This window comes from Chionomys nivalis, chromosome 11 (genome assembly GCF_950005125.1).
Source record: "Chionomys nivalis chromosome 11, mChiNiv1.1, whole genome shotgun sequence".
NCBI classification, from domain to species: domain Eukaryota; kingdom Metazoa; phylum Chordata; class Mammalia; order Rodentia; family Cricetidae; genus Chionomys; species Chionomys nivalis.
In genome coordinates, this window is record NC_080096.1 from 11,052,472 (window position 1) to 11,064,776 (window position 12,305).

A 12,305-nucleotide genomic window follows, 5' to 3' on the forward strand; every position below is an offset into this window, starting at 1 on the left:
CTCAGCTCCCAAGCCCTGATGTGGGCTATGTGATGAAATGTGACTTCTTTTCCCTGCTGCCTGCCATATTTTGGTGAAAAATTTCAGATAGTATTTAGCCTCCAGGTCTCCTGCCTTTAAAGGGTGTGGTACTGGATTGACAGGTGTTAGGGTCAGCAGACTGCAGCCTGGAGCACACTGCTTCATTCAGACTCCTAGACATCTTCAGTCTCGCTATACCAGTTCCGGATTTCAATCCGTCCCTTGGGCTCCTCCTGCTTTAGGAAGAATAGCAGTTGGAGTTTGTTCATCGGGAAAAACCAGATCTTCGCTTGGGTACTTTGTGAGGTAGTCGGTACTAGAGAGTCGCCGTAGTAGTTTTGTTTGTATGTTTTATTTTTTCTTCACTGTTGGTATATGAACAACATCGCAGTTAGGTTGCTGTGAGGGGAGGGGTATGCGTGGAGATCTGGGTTATGAAGTGGACAAGGTTTTCAGAGTTCTGAAGTATATCGACTGGCAAGTGGAGATAAGTTTCTTCAGCAGCAGAGGTGGCCCCACCCGTGTGATTTGGTGGTTGGTAAGGACAGCAGCTCCCCAGGGAGTCTGCCATTCCCTCACCTTTCCATTGCTTAAATGTTTTGTCCCACGTGACTCTTTTCAACACACACACTGACTGACAACTGGCCTCTGTTTTAAGACAATGACTGGTTGAGCCCACATGTGAGGCTGAAACCTTATACCTGAGTTTAAGCTTTCCCTTTTTGTAGTTGATACACAAAGGGCTTCAGGATAGTCCAGACTCTGGACAAGGCTGGTTATTAAATAAGTTTTAGGGTTGAACATAATGTGAATTTTTTTTTTCAGGGCCATTGTCTCATTTTGGCTCTAGTTTGTTTTAGTTTGTCTCTTTTTTTTGGAGACAGGCTTGCCTCAAGCTCCCAGTCCTCTTGTCTCTGCCTTTGTCATGCTGGGGTTACATGCATAAGCCACCATAGCTGTCACCTTTCTTTTACTAAGCAGATTTATTGAAATAAAGTCCACACAACCATGATTCCCCCTTTTAAAGGATACAGTTCAGTGGTTGTGATTATTCACAGAATTGTATAGCTCTACTCTCTGTTCAGCTGAATCCTAGTAGTGATTCAGTGGTTTCCCTTACACACCAAAAGTGTGCTTCCTGTCCTTGTGTACTGTTCTGGTATTTCATGGCAACAGAGTCCGACATTGTATGGTCTCCTGTGTGAAGATGAAGCTCTAGAACAGTCTAGAACCTGAGATAAAAAACTCCTCTTCATTTCTTCTGTCCTGTAAAACAATTATGCCCACTTACTTCCCAGGACCTTGTTTGTCTGGGATGCACAGATGAAATTGTAAATTCAAAGAAGTACAGAGAACCTCCTCAGATTTCCTCAGGCAGTGCTTAGATGTTCAGAATTTGACATGAAATGTTTGTGCTGTTCACTTGATCCATACAGTTTTCTTTACTCCAAGTGTCCAGACTTTTCAACAGAGTAGCATGTTAGGGGCTGGAGAGATGGCTTTGAGGTCAAGAGCACTGGCTGCTCTTCCAGGGACCTAAGTTCAATCCCAGTACCAACATGACAGCTGACAACTGTCTGTAATTCTAATTATAGGATCTAGAGTAAATATATGCACCACATGTGTGCCTGCACAGGACTGCAGAGGAGGACGTCAGAGCTCTTGAAATGGAGTTAGGCATGGTCGAGAGCCATCATGTGGGTGCTGGGAATTGAACTCAGGACCTCTGGAAGAACAGCCAGTGCTCTTAACCACTGAGCCATCTCTCCAACCCTGGGTATCTATTAAGAACCTTATGTAGGGGCTGGAGAGATGGCTCAGTGGTTAAGAGCATTGCCTGCTCTTCCAAAGGTCATGAGTTCAATTCCCAGCAACCACATGGTGGCTCACAACCATCTGTAATGGGGTTTGGTGCCCTCTTCTGGCCTGCAGACACAGACAGACAGAATACTGTATACATAATAAATAAATAAATATTAAAAAAAAAAAAAAGAACCTTATGTAGAGCCGTGCAGTGGTGGTGCACACCTTTAAGCCCAGCACTCTAGAGGCAGAGACAGGAGTTCAATGCCAGTCTGGTCTGCAAAATGAGTTCCAGGACAGGCTCCAAAGCTATACAGAGAAACCTTGTCTCAAAAAAACAAAACAAAAGAAAACAAAAAGAACATATGTAGGGCCAGTAAGATGCCTCAGAGGGTAAAGGTACTTCCTGTACAAGCCTGGCAACCTGAGTTTGAACCCAAGAACCCACATTAAGGTGGCAGAAGATAATTTATTGGGTGGCTTGAATATAAATGTCCCCCATGGGCTCATATATTTGAATGTTTAGCTGGGGAGTAGAACTGTTTGAAAGGATTAGAAGGATTAGGATTTGTTACCTTTTAAAGGAAGTATGTCACTGGCTTTGAGGTTTCATAAAGCCCTGGCCAAGCCCAGAGTCTCTCCCTCTGCCTATGGATCAGGATGTAGCTCTCAACTACTGTTCCAACATGCTGCCATGCTCCCTGCCATGATGGTAATGGACTAAACCTCTCACACTATAAGCAAGTCTCCAGTTACATGTTCTCTTGGCATGGTCATGGTGTCTCTTTACAGTACTAGAACAGTGACGAAGACAGCAGGTGTGCACTGGAACACATGCTCACATCTTTAATTAGTAGTTTTTATGTATTTATTTATTTTGGGGGAGTATTTATATAGCCCTGGCTATCTATCCTAGAATTCACTGTGTAGATCAGGCTGGCCTCAGAGTCACAAAGATAAACCCTACCTCTGCTTCCTGAGTGCTGGGATTAAAAGCCTACACCACTATGCCTACGATAAAATTGTTTTAGAAGAGCATATCTAGAATTAGGCAGTTGCAGTTACTGAGACAGGCATAAGTTTTTATGTTTGCTTATACGAGACAGAGACTCATATATCCCCGCGGTAGACAGAAATCTGCTACGTATCGGATTATCTTGAATTTGTAGTCCTTTTGCCTCACCTCATATCGTTTATGGGGTGTTGGGGAGTGGGCACAGGACTTTGGCGTGCTGAACCTGATTCTGAATTCTTTTTTCTCTCTCTCTCTCTTTTGGTTTGTTTGGTTGTTTTTTTTTGTTGTTGTTGTTGTTTGTTTGTTTCGTTTTGGGTTTTTTTTTTTTTTTTTTTTTTTTGGTTTTTCGAGATAGGGTTTCTCTGTGGTTTTGGAGCCTGTCCTGGAACTAGCTCTTGTAGACCAGGCTGGTCTCGAACTCACAGAGATCCGCCTGCCTCTGCCTCCCAAGTGCTGGGATTAAAGGCGTGCGCCACCACCGCCCGGCTGTTTTTTGGTTTTTCAAGACAGTGTTTCTCTGTGTAGCTTTGGAGTCTGTCCTGGAACTCACTCTGTAGACCAGGCTGGCCTCGAACTTACAGAGATCCGCTTATCTCTGCCTCTGGAGCGCTGGGATTAAAGGTGTACACCACCATGCCTGCCTCTTTTTTAGTTTTTTAATCTTTTTTTTTTTAAATAATGTGTGTGAATGTGTCTGCACGTATGTATGTGCACCATGTGTGTGCCTGACCTCGTGGAGGTCAGAAGAGGATGTAGGCTGTTCCTAGGACCCAAGTTGCAGGTCATCTTGACCCACCATGTGGGTGCTGGAAACTGAACCGTGGTCTTCTGCACCTCTGAGTGGTCTCTCCAGTGAGCCCTTCCCCTCTCATATTTTTCCCTATTAATTTACTCTTGCAGCACCATCTTGGAGGAAGGGCAAGGGGAAAGACGGAGCGTTTACAGTTACCACTTGCTGCTGTTGTCAATGACGAATGCCTCTTTGTTGTTTCCTTCAACACTTGTTTTTATGGCATGCATCATTTGGGTAAACTTGATTGATTGATCTCAACAGACTTGCCCCGGATTGACTTCAGTAGTATAGCTGTGCCTGGTACATCAAACCCCCAACAGCGCCAGCTGCCCAGAGCGCAGGCTCAGCACTCATCTCCTGGGGAAACAGCATCGTCTCCTCAAGGCTTGGACAACCCAGCCCTGCTCCGAGACATGCTGCTGGCCAACCCGCACGAGCTGTCCTTACTGAAGGAGCGTAACCCGCCCCTGGCAGAAGCTCTGCTCAGTGGAGATCTTGGTAAGCTCCCTTGTGTGTCAGTAGTTGTACCAGACAAATGTGTAAGGCAGCTGTTTGAGTCCATTGGCTGTCTGCTGTGAGTCTTGAGCAGGCTACTTGTTGATGAGAGGTGATTAATGTAATCTCAAACTGGGGTAATTGGCAATAATGTTTGTATTTAATTGAAGTCATCTTGATCCTTAGGGCAGTCTCTTTTTTTTAAAGTTTATTTATTATATATACAGTGTTCTGACTGCATGTATGCCTGCAGGCCAGAAGAGAGCACCAGATTTTATTGCAGATGGTTATGAGCCACCATGTGGTTGCTGGGAGTTGAACTCAGCACCTTTAGGAAGAGCAAGCAGTGCTCTTAACCACAAAGCCGTCTCCAGCCCCCTAGGGCAGTCTTTGTCCACCTGGGCCTCTGCCTCCATAGTGTTGTGATTAAAGATGTGTGCTACTATGCCCAGCTTCTTATTCTTTCTTTGTTTTTCAAGACAGGGTTTCTCTGTGTAGCTTTGGAGCCTGTCTTGGAACTCACTCTGTAGACCAGGCTGGCCTTGAATTCAGAGATCCACCTGCCTCTGCCTCCCCCAGGGCCAGCCTGATCTACAGAGCAAGTTTCAGGGCTACACAAAAAAGACTATGTGTTGGGGAAAAAAAGTTTGTTTGTTTTTTAAATTATATTTATGTGGCCACAGCTGGCATATGGATGTCAAGGACAGCCTCGCTGGGCGGTGGTGGCGCACGCCTTTAATCCCAGCACTTGGGAGGCAGAGATAGGCGGATCTCTGAGTTCAAGACCAGCCTGATCTAGAAGAGCTAGTTCCAGGGCAGGCTCCAAAACCACAGAGAAACCCTGTCTCGAAAAACAAACAAAAAAAAAAGAACCCCCCCAAAAAAACCAACCAACCAACCAAACAAAGGACAGCCTTGGTTGTCAGTCCTCATCTTCCATCTTGTTTTTGAGAGCAGGGTCTCTGCTGTTTGTCACTGCACTGTATACAATAGGCTAGCTGGTCTGTGAGCTTCTGGGGGATTTTGTCACCACAGAAGCCCTGGCATGCGGATTGTATGGGTGCACCAGGTTTTATGTGGGTTCTGGGGGTCTGAACTCAGGTTTTATCTTGAATAGGTGTCACAGCACACACCACAGCCATAGTAGAGGGCAGTTCTCAAGAGCTGGTTCTCCTGGCCTCTTCGGGGAGACAGGGATTAAATTCAGATAACCAGACTGGTCCACAAACTTCTGCCACACCTGGCTTGTTTTTAGTCTTTTTTAAAGTGGGATTTCAAATGTAGACCTGGAGGAAAGCTCAGATATCATCAAGTATAGGATCCACCTTGTGTGCAGCAGGGTCTCTCCTTGGCTTTTCAGCAGGTGGGCCAGGGCCTCAGAGAGCCTCTTGTCTCTGCTCGGGCACTGGAACACAAGTGCACACCATCATTTCCTGCAGTTTCGTGTGGGTTCTGTTTATAAGTTGAGCACATTTTCAGCTAGAAAGTTCCACTATGTCCCTTTTACTCACTTTCCTCTTGAATAGGCTGGCACTGTTCTGATATTTGATTTGTTTTGTCTGTTTTCAAACTTAATGTATTTGGAATTATAGAGTACACTCTTTGAGGTTTGTCTTTATTTTTGGCTTTTCAGGATAGGGTTTCTCTATGTAGTTCTGGCTGTCCTGGAACTTGCTTTGCACACCAGGCTGGCTTTGAACTCACAGAGATAGCATGCTTCTGCTTTCTAAGTGCAGGTATTAAAAGCTTGCACCACCACTGCTAAAATGAAGTAAAAAACATTTTTTAAAATTAAAAAGTAGCTGGGTAGTGGTGCTGCACACCTTTATCCCAGTCTTGGGGAGGCAGAGGCAGGCAGATCTCTGAGTTTAAGGTCAGTCTGGTCTATAGAGTGAGTTCCAGAACAGCCAGAGAAACCCTGTCTTGTAAAAACCAGAAGAAAGAAAGAAAATGTAGAGTTGAATATGTTCCTCCCTTATTTTTGTAGAGAAATTTTCCAGGGTCCTGATAGAGCAACAGCAGGACCGAGCTCGGAGAGAACAAGAAAGGATTCGTCTGTTTTCTGCTGACCCCTTTGATCTTGAAGCTCAGGCAAAGATAGAAGAAGATATAAGGTAAGATCCATCTACCTAATGAGCAAGCTCACAGCATCCAGGTCATCAGCATTAACTAGATGTCTGCTTGCAGGCAACTTCCCCATCTCCAGGTTGAGATAATACCCTCAATCTGCCTAGGTAACTCTCTCCTTCATAGTCCTCACATTTTGATCCAGTATTTGGAAGTGCTCTCAAATTTTGTGAGCACTTCCCGATTAGCAGACAAAACAGCATCGTTAAAGCAAGGTAGTTGACCCCAGGATGACTGAAGAGAAACCCCATCTGCTGAGATCAGCTGATTTCAATCCTCATTAAGTCGGATCTTGAAGGCGGTTGGATTGGAGAGCTCTGCACATGTGGAGTCTTGTAGTCTTCTGTCTTCTTTCTACTGCCCCTTGCTGGCTCCCTGCCTGACACTCTGCCAACCCGAGTCTGTTGCAGCGGCTCTCTGCTGGGGCTGTATTAAAGCATGCAGTAAGCTTTTCAGAGTTTAGCTGCTTGAGCCTTCTCTCTATTCTGATGAGTCAGGATCTTCAGGGGTGGAGCCCAGGCAGGTACAGAGATGCTAAAGGCTAGTCACAAGTTAGATGCTGTCTGAATAAAATAGCCATTTGCTCCCCAAACCCAATTCAATTTTTGTTGCTACTTGTGAAAATCCTCCTGTAGCTAAGAGGAACAAATCTAATGATACTCCTATTACACTGAATAGCAGGGTGGGAGCTTTAGTTACCCGACTTACTTGCTTTATTATACCCATAGGCTTTCCCCACCCTTTGCCTACACTGGGCCCTCACGTATTTGTACTCAATAGACTAGTCCTTTATTACCAGACTGCATCTAGGACACTCTGACTATTCTCGAAATTGAAGAAATAAATCATATTTAGAACGAATTGACAGCCCTAAGCTATTTGCTCATGTTCTGTTGGTTAAGTGTTCTCTTTACATGTATCAGATAATGGTGATTTTTCCCCCCTCTCTTACACAGTTAGACAAGTATTCTGCCACTGGGTCACATCCTCATCTCTGCTTTTACTCTTTATTTTGAGACCCAATCTCACTAAGTTGACAAGCTGGCCTTAAATTTAACATCCTGCCTCGGCTTCTCCACTAGCTGGGAGGCCTGTGCAGCCATACTTTAATCAGATGTTAGTGAGTGTCCGTGGACAGCTTGCCTAGCTGAGTCAGCCCAGAGAAATAAACCATTTATGTTCTCAAATTGTGGCTCTAAGGGAGTCTGACATTGATTTCAGGCATAGTTGGATTTATCCCAGGAAACCGGGGCGGTAAGGCGCCATAGACAAACCCTGGAAGTGGAGTGTGTCGAATTGAAACAGGTTTCCTACAGTGGTGGGGTAAAGGAAACTGGGTGATGTAAGGAAAGAAGATTACCAGATTACGCAGAGTGCCCAAGCTGGCCTGACACTGCTGTGCATCTGGGGCTGCCCTGAAACTCTTTGTATTTGTTTGACTTGGTTGGCTGGTTTATTGAATTGTGTTGTTGTTTTGAGACAAAGTCTTACTATGTAGCCCTGGCTAGCCTTAAGCCCAGGTCTACCTGCTGTGTGTTCTACCACGTGTTGTAAATACTTTAATTTTATTGGTGTGTGTGTGTGCACGTACACATATATGAGTCTGTGGGATCATTGGAGCTAGAAGTAAAGGCAGCTGTGAGCTGTCTGACGTGGATGCTGATAACTAAACCAAGTTGTCTCTCCAGCCCAAGAAATGTGCTCAAAGCGACCTAGAGTTAAAGCATTCTTATTAGTTATTGGTATGGATGTGTATGCGGTGATACATGTGTGTCAATCAGAAGACAGCGTGCAGGAATTATATCTGGTTTTCTCCTTCCACCATGCGTCATAGAGATAAAACTTAAGTTGTCAGATTCGTGACAAGCACCATGCTTCCTGAGTTGTCTTCATGGCCTCACAGTCATCCCTTGAAGGAGACTTTGCACTTCTCAAGCTCTTCGGTTGTGACCTTCAGAGCCGTAGCAAATTGGTTGTATTATTTCAAAGGATTAATTTTTCTGAGATTTTTATTAAAAGGGCTTTTCCTCAGCTGCACTCACTCTATTCATTCATTCATTCATTTATTTGAGGCGGCTTCTCTTGCTGAACCTGGAGCTCACAGATTTGGGTAGGTTTACTGGCTGGCCAGTGAGCTCCAGGGACCCTTGTGTCTACCTCCCCACCTCTGAGATTGTAATTAGATACTGCCAGGTCCCCTCATGTTTGAATGGTAAACATATTGCAACTGAGCCATCTCCCTAGCCCCACATATTCTTTTTCTTTTTTTCTCCTGAAACTTAACTTAGATTAGAGCAATATCAGGGGGTTATGTAATTATTTGTATGTAATTTCTAAATTTATAATGTGCCAGTGGATAAAGGTATATAATTATATCAAATGTGCCTTAAAATTTCTGCTTGGTGCATGACACCATTATACATGACACATTATATCGTACACCAAGTGTAGTAAGTAGCTTCCCTGTTTGCCAGACTAAATTAAACAGTGCCTGGGCTTGCTGAGAAGTGTTACCATCAGTTCAGTGAACCAGGGTGTGAAGGAAAGCGCGGGCAATGGCATTCAGAGCATAGGTCCAGTAGACTTTCCGTAAAGCTAGGTAGTTAGCTGTTTTAGGTTTGCAGGCCATGTGATCTGTTTCAGCCCTGTGCCTGCCACGTGAATAAGCAGTGACAATGGACAGCGTGTTAGTTACTTATCTACTTGCTGTGACAAGCAACTTAAGGCAAGGAGAGCTTATTAATTATTTACTCTGTTTAAGGCTGTAGTCCATGATGGCATGGTGGCAGGAACATGTCTCCTTTTTATTCAGTCGTGGACCCCAGCCTCAGAAGCACCCTCCGTGGCAAATCTAGACTGGCATTTCTGTGCTGATTTTTAAATCCAATGTAGCTGATAACTGGATTTAACATCAGATGGTAGGTAGACAGTGCCTCCATGTTCTTATGACATGTGCACATGTATTGGAATGTGGTCTTAGCAGTTCTTAGTTCACAGTGAACTGTACCTCAAATTGTAGACTGAGTTCACTATTTCCAGTCTAAAGGTAGACTGTCTAGCCAGTCAGTGTGTGTATCTCAGGCTGGTCTTCTCGAACTCACAGAGATCCGTCTGCCTCCCGAGTGCTGGGATTAAAGGCGTGCGCCACCACCGCCCAGCGTCTCAGGCTGGTCTTAAATGTAGCCAAGGGTGACCATAAAGTTCTGATCCTCCTGCCTTCAGTTCTCAGATGCTGGAAGTACAGGTGTGCACCACCACACCTGGAGTATATGATTCTGGGCCCCTGCTTTCTTGCATACTGTGAAGGACTCATCCAACTAAGCTACTTTTCCAGATAGATACAACTTTGAAGCTCTGCTCTTGACTTACTTAGCACCATAAACTAAATTCTGTAAGACTGTTCATCAACGTTGTAATGGGAAGGAATTGTGGGGTTTTTGTTTTTTTCATTTTTCAGATTAGAAAAGCCAGTTGTGGAGATGAAGCAGCCTGCGCTGCACAGACAGGTGGAATACATGTGATTCTGGTTGCAGACTAGTAAGACTGATGCACTGGGATGATACTCAAATGCCCAGGACATCCTCAGTTAAAACAGGAGTACATGGGGTTGGAGAGATGCTCAGAGACCAAGAGCACTGGATGGATGCTCTTCCAGACTTCCTGAGTTCAGTTCCCAGGAACCACATGGTGGCTTGCAGTAGTCTATAATGAGATCTAGTGCCCTCTTCTGGCAAGCATGCACACAGGCAGAATGCTGTATTCATAATATTTTTTTTTTTTTTTTGGAGACAGGGTTTCTCTGTGGCTTTGGAGCCTGTCCTGGAACTAGCTCTGTAGACCAGGCTGGTCTCGAACTCACAGAGATCCGCCTGCCTCTGCCTCCCGAGTGCTGGGATTAAAAGCATGCGCCACCATTGCCCGGCTTTTTTTTTTTTTTTTTTTTAAGGAGCATAGGACTGGCATAGCGACACATTCCTTTATTACCAGTCCTTGGAAGGCAGGGTAGTGGCCAGGGCTACACAGTGAAACCCTGTTTCAAAAAGATCCAAACTAAACTAACAAAAAACCAAAAATATAAGAACATGGTACACACATATAACCCCTACACTGGAGAGGCGGAGATGAGAGGGTCACAAGTTCAAGTCCAACCTGGGCTATGTAGTAAAAACCTGTTGTATTATTCATGAAATATCAATTTCAGTGTTTGGTAAGATCAAAAGGGCCTGGGCCTTTCTTTCTAGGAGTTTATTTTTCCATCTGTGAGCTTTTAGGGGGAACATGATCATTTTATAGAAGGATAGTTTTTATTCCTGACTTAGGTCTTCTGCCAGCTCTGTCTCTCATCACCTCCTGTTGAGTCACCTGTGGGGAACACGAACCAATTTCCATTCAGTGACTCAGCTGCTCCAGTTAGGGCAGATTTACAAGTGTGTTTGTGGTGTTCTTTCCGGAAATGGAGTTTTCAGTGTGCTGCTCTGGCTCGTCACAGGCAGCAGAACATCGAGGAGAACATGACGATAGCCATGGAGGAGGCCCCGGAGAGCTTCGGCCAGGTCGCCATGCTCTACATCAACTGCAGAGTGAACGGGCACCCTGTGAAAGCCTTCGTCGACTCAGGTGAGGATGGAGCGGAGGCGCTGCTCTTGTGCTCTGCTTGCTGGTGCCTTGAAGTTACATTTTCACTCTTCAGTCTTTGTGCTAGTGGTAGATTTCTTTTCCCAGTCATTTCTCACCTGATCTTGTGTTTGCTGTGCCTCAACTGGTAGTGAGAGCCTGGGGGGTGTTTCTAGGTTCTCGTTCACTTAACCAGAGAACTGAAAAATAGAGACTCACACAGGGAGACAAAGTTGAGATTGACTGGGGGCAGGAGTGGGATCAGCAGTTAAGTTAGTGTTGCTCTTGGAGATCACATAGCTCACAAACACCCATAACTCCACCCTCTTCTGGCTTCCTGGCCATCTGTATTCACTCCGCACCCCGTCACACACATGTACATGTAATTAAAATAGAATAAAATCTTAAAAAGAAAAAGGTTGACAGGTTAACCTTGGGCCAGATGGGTAATTAGTCGGTATTAGGGCTCCAGTTATTTGCAGCTGCTTTTTGTGGGACTCAAGAAAAGGAAGGTTTTCCGGGCAGTGGTGGCGCACGCCTTTAATCCCAGCACTCGGGAGGCAGAGGCAGGCGGATCTCTGGGAGTTCGAGGCCAGCCTGGTCTACAAGAGCTAGTTCCAGGACAGGAACCAAACAGCTACGGAGAAACCCTGTCTCAAAAATCAAAAAAAAGAAGGAAGGAAGGTTTGGTTGCTAAGGAGGTAGTTTGAGTAGTTCTCTATTTTGATTGATAAATTAGGTTATATGTTCATTTTTCTTACTGTATCAGATTTTAGTTATATGTGCACCCAGTTATACTAGACACAAGACTGTAAATAAGGGATTCCCCCTAAAAGGTTACTAGGTAACACTCGTTTCCCTTATTGTGCATGCACCCCAAACTGCTTCGGATTGGATTGGCCCTTCTCTTGTTCAACCCCAGATATACTGGGACTACACTTGAATAGAAACTGTTTAAATTTGGCATTACCAGGAATGGGAAAAACATACAGTGTTCAGAGATGGTAGCATGCATAGCCTTGTGTGAGTGGGGGATGGGGGATTCTGAAGTTTCAGGTGCACTGTTTGAAAGGACTGTGGGTGCACGGTATGTTCTCCTGAAGGGACCAGGTGCCAAGTGTCTTTTTAGAAGTGTGACATATACAAAACCAAATGGGAGTTCCAAGCTAAGCTTCCCCTGTGCTTACCCGCCTCCTTAGTTCCTCAGTTAGTGCTCTGAGGTTCTTGGGCACCTTGGTAAGGAGTTGGGAGCAGTAGGGGTCTATAAGGTGCTGTGAAGGGCATGGGTCTGTGTTGTTTTCTTGTTGCTCTGAGAAGGTACTTGCCTGTGAAAGCCTTATTTTGGCTCACGGTTTCAAAGAATTGGGTGGGTGGGAGCATTTTGGGGAGAAGAGAGATGTGTGCCTTATAGAAAAGAAGGAAGACTATGTATTGTGC

The 12,305-nt window shown here is 45.0% G+C and overlaps 1 protein-coding gene across 2 annotated transcripts in view; it reads left to right on the plus strand.

The window, feature by feature from the left end:
* The window catches only part of LOC130883365 (protein DDI1 homolog 2), a 45,697-nt gene that overhangs the window by 11,284 nt on the left and 22,108 nt on the right, over positions 1–12,305 (plus strand). For both annotated transcript variants that reach the window (XM_057783646.1, XM_057783648.1), the window contains exons 3-5: positions 3,894–4,130; positions 6,115–6,241; positions 10,744–10,871. In XM_057783646.1, the coding sequence (XP_057639629.1) occupies positions 3,894–4,130; positions 6,115–6,241; positions 10,744–10,871 (492 nt within the window). The remainder of the gene's footprint in view (positions 1–3,893; positions 4,131–6,114; positions 6,242–10,743; positions 10,872–12,305) is intronic.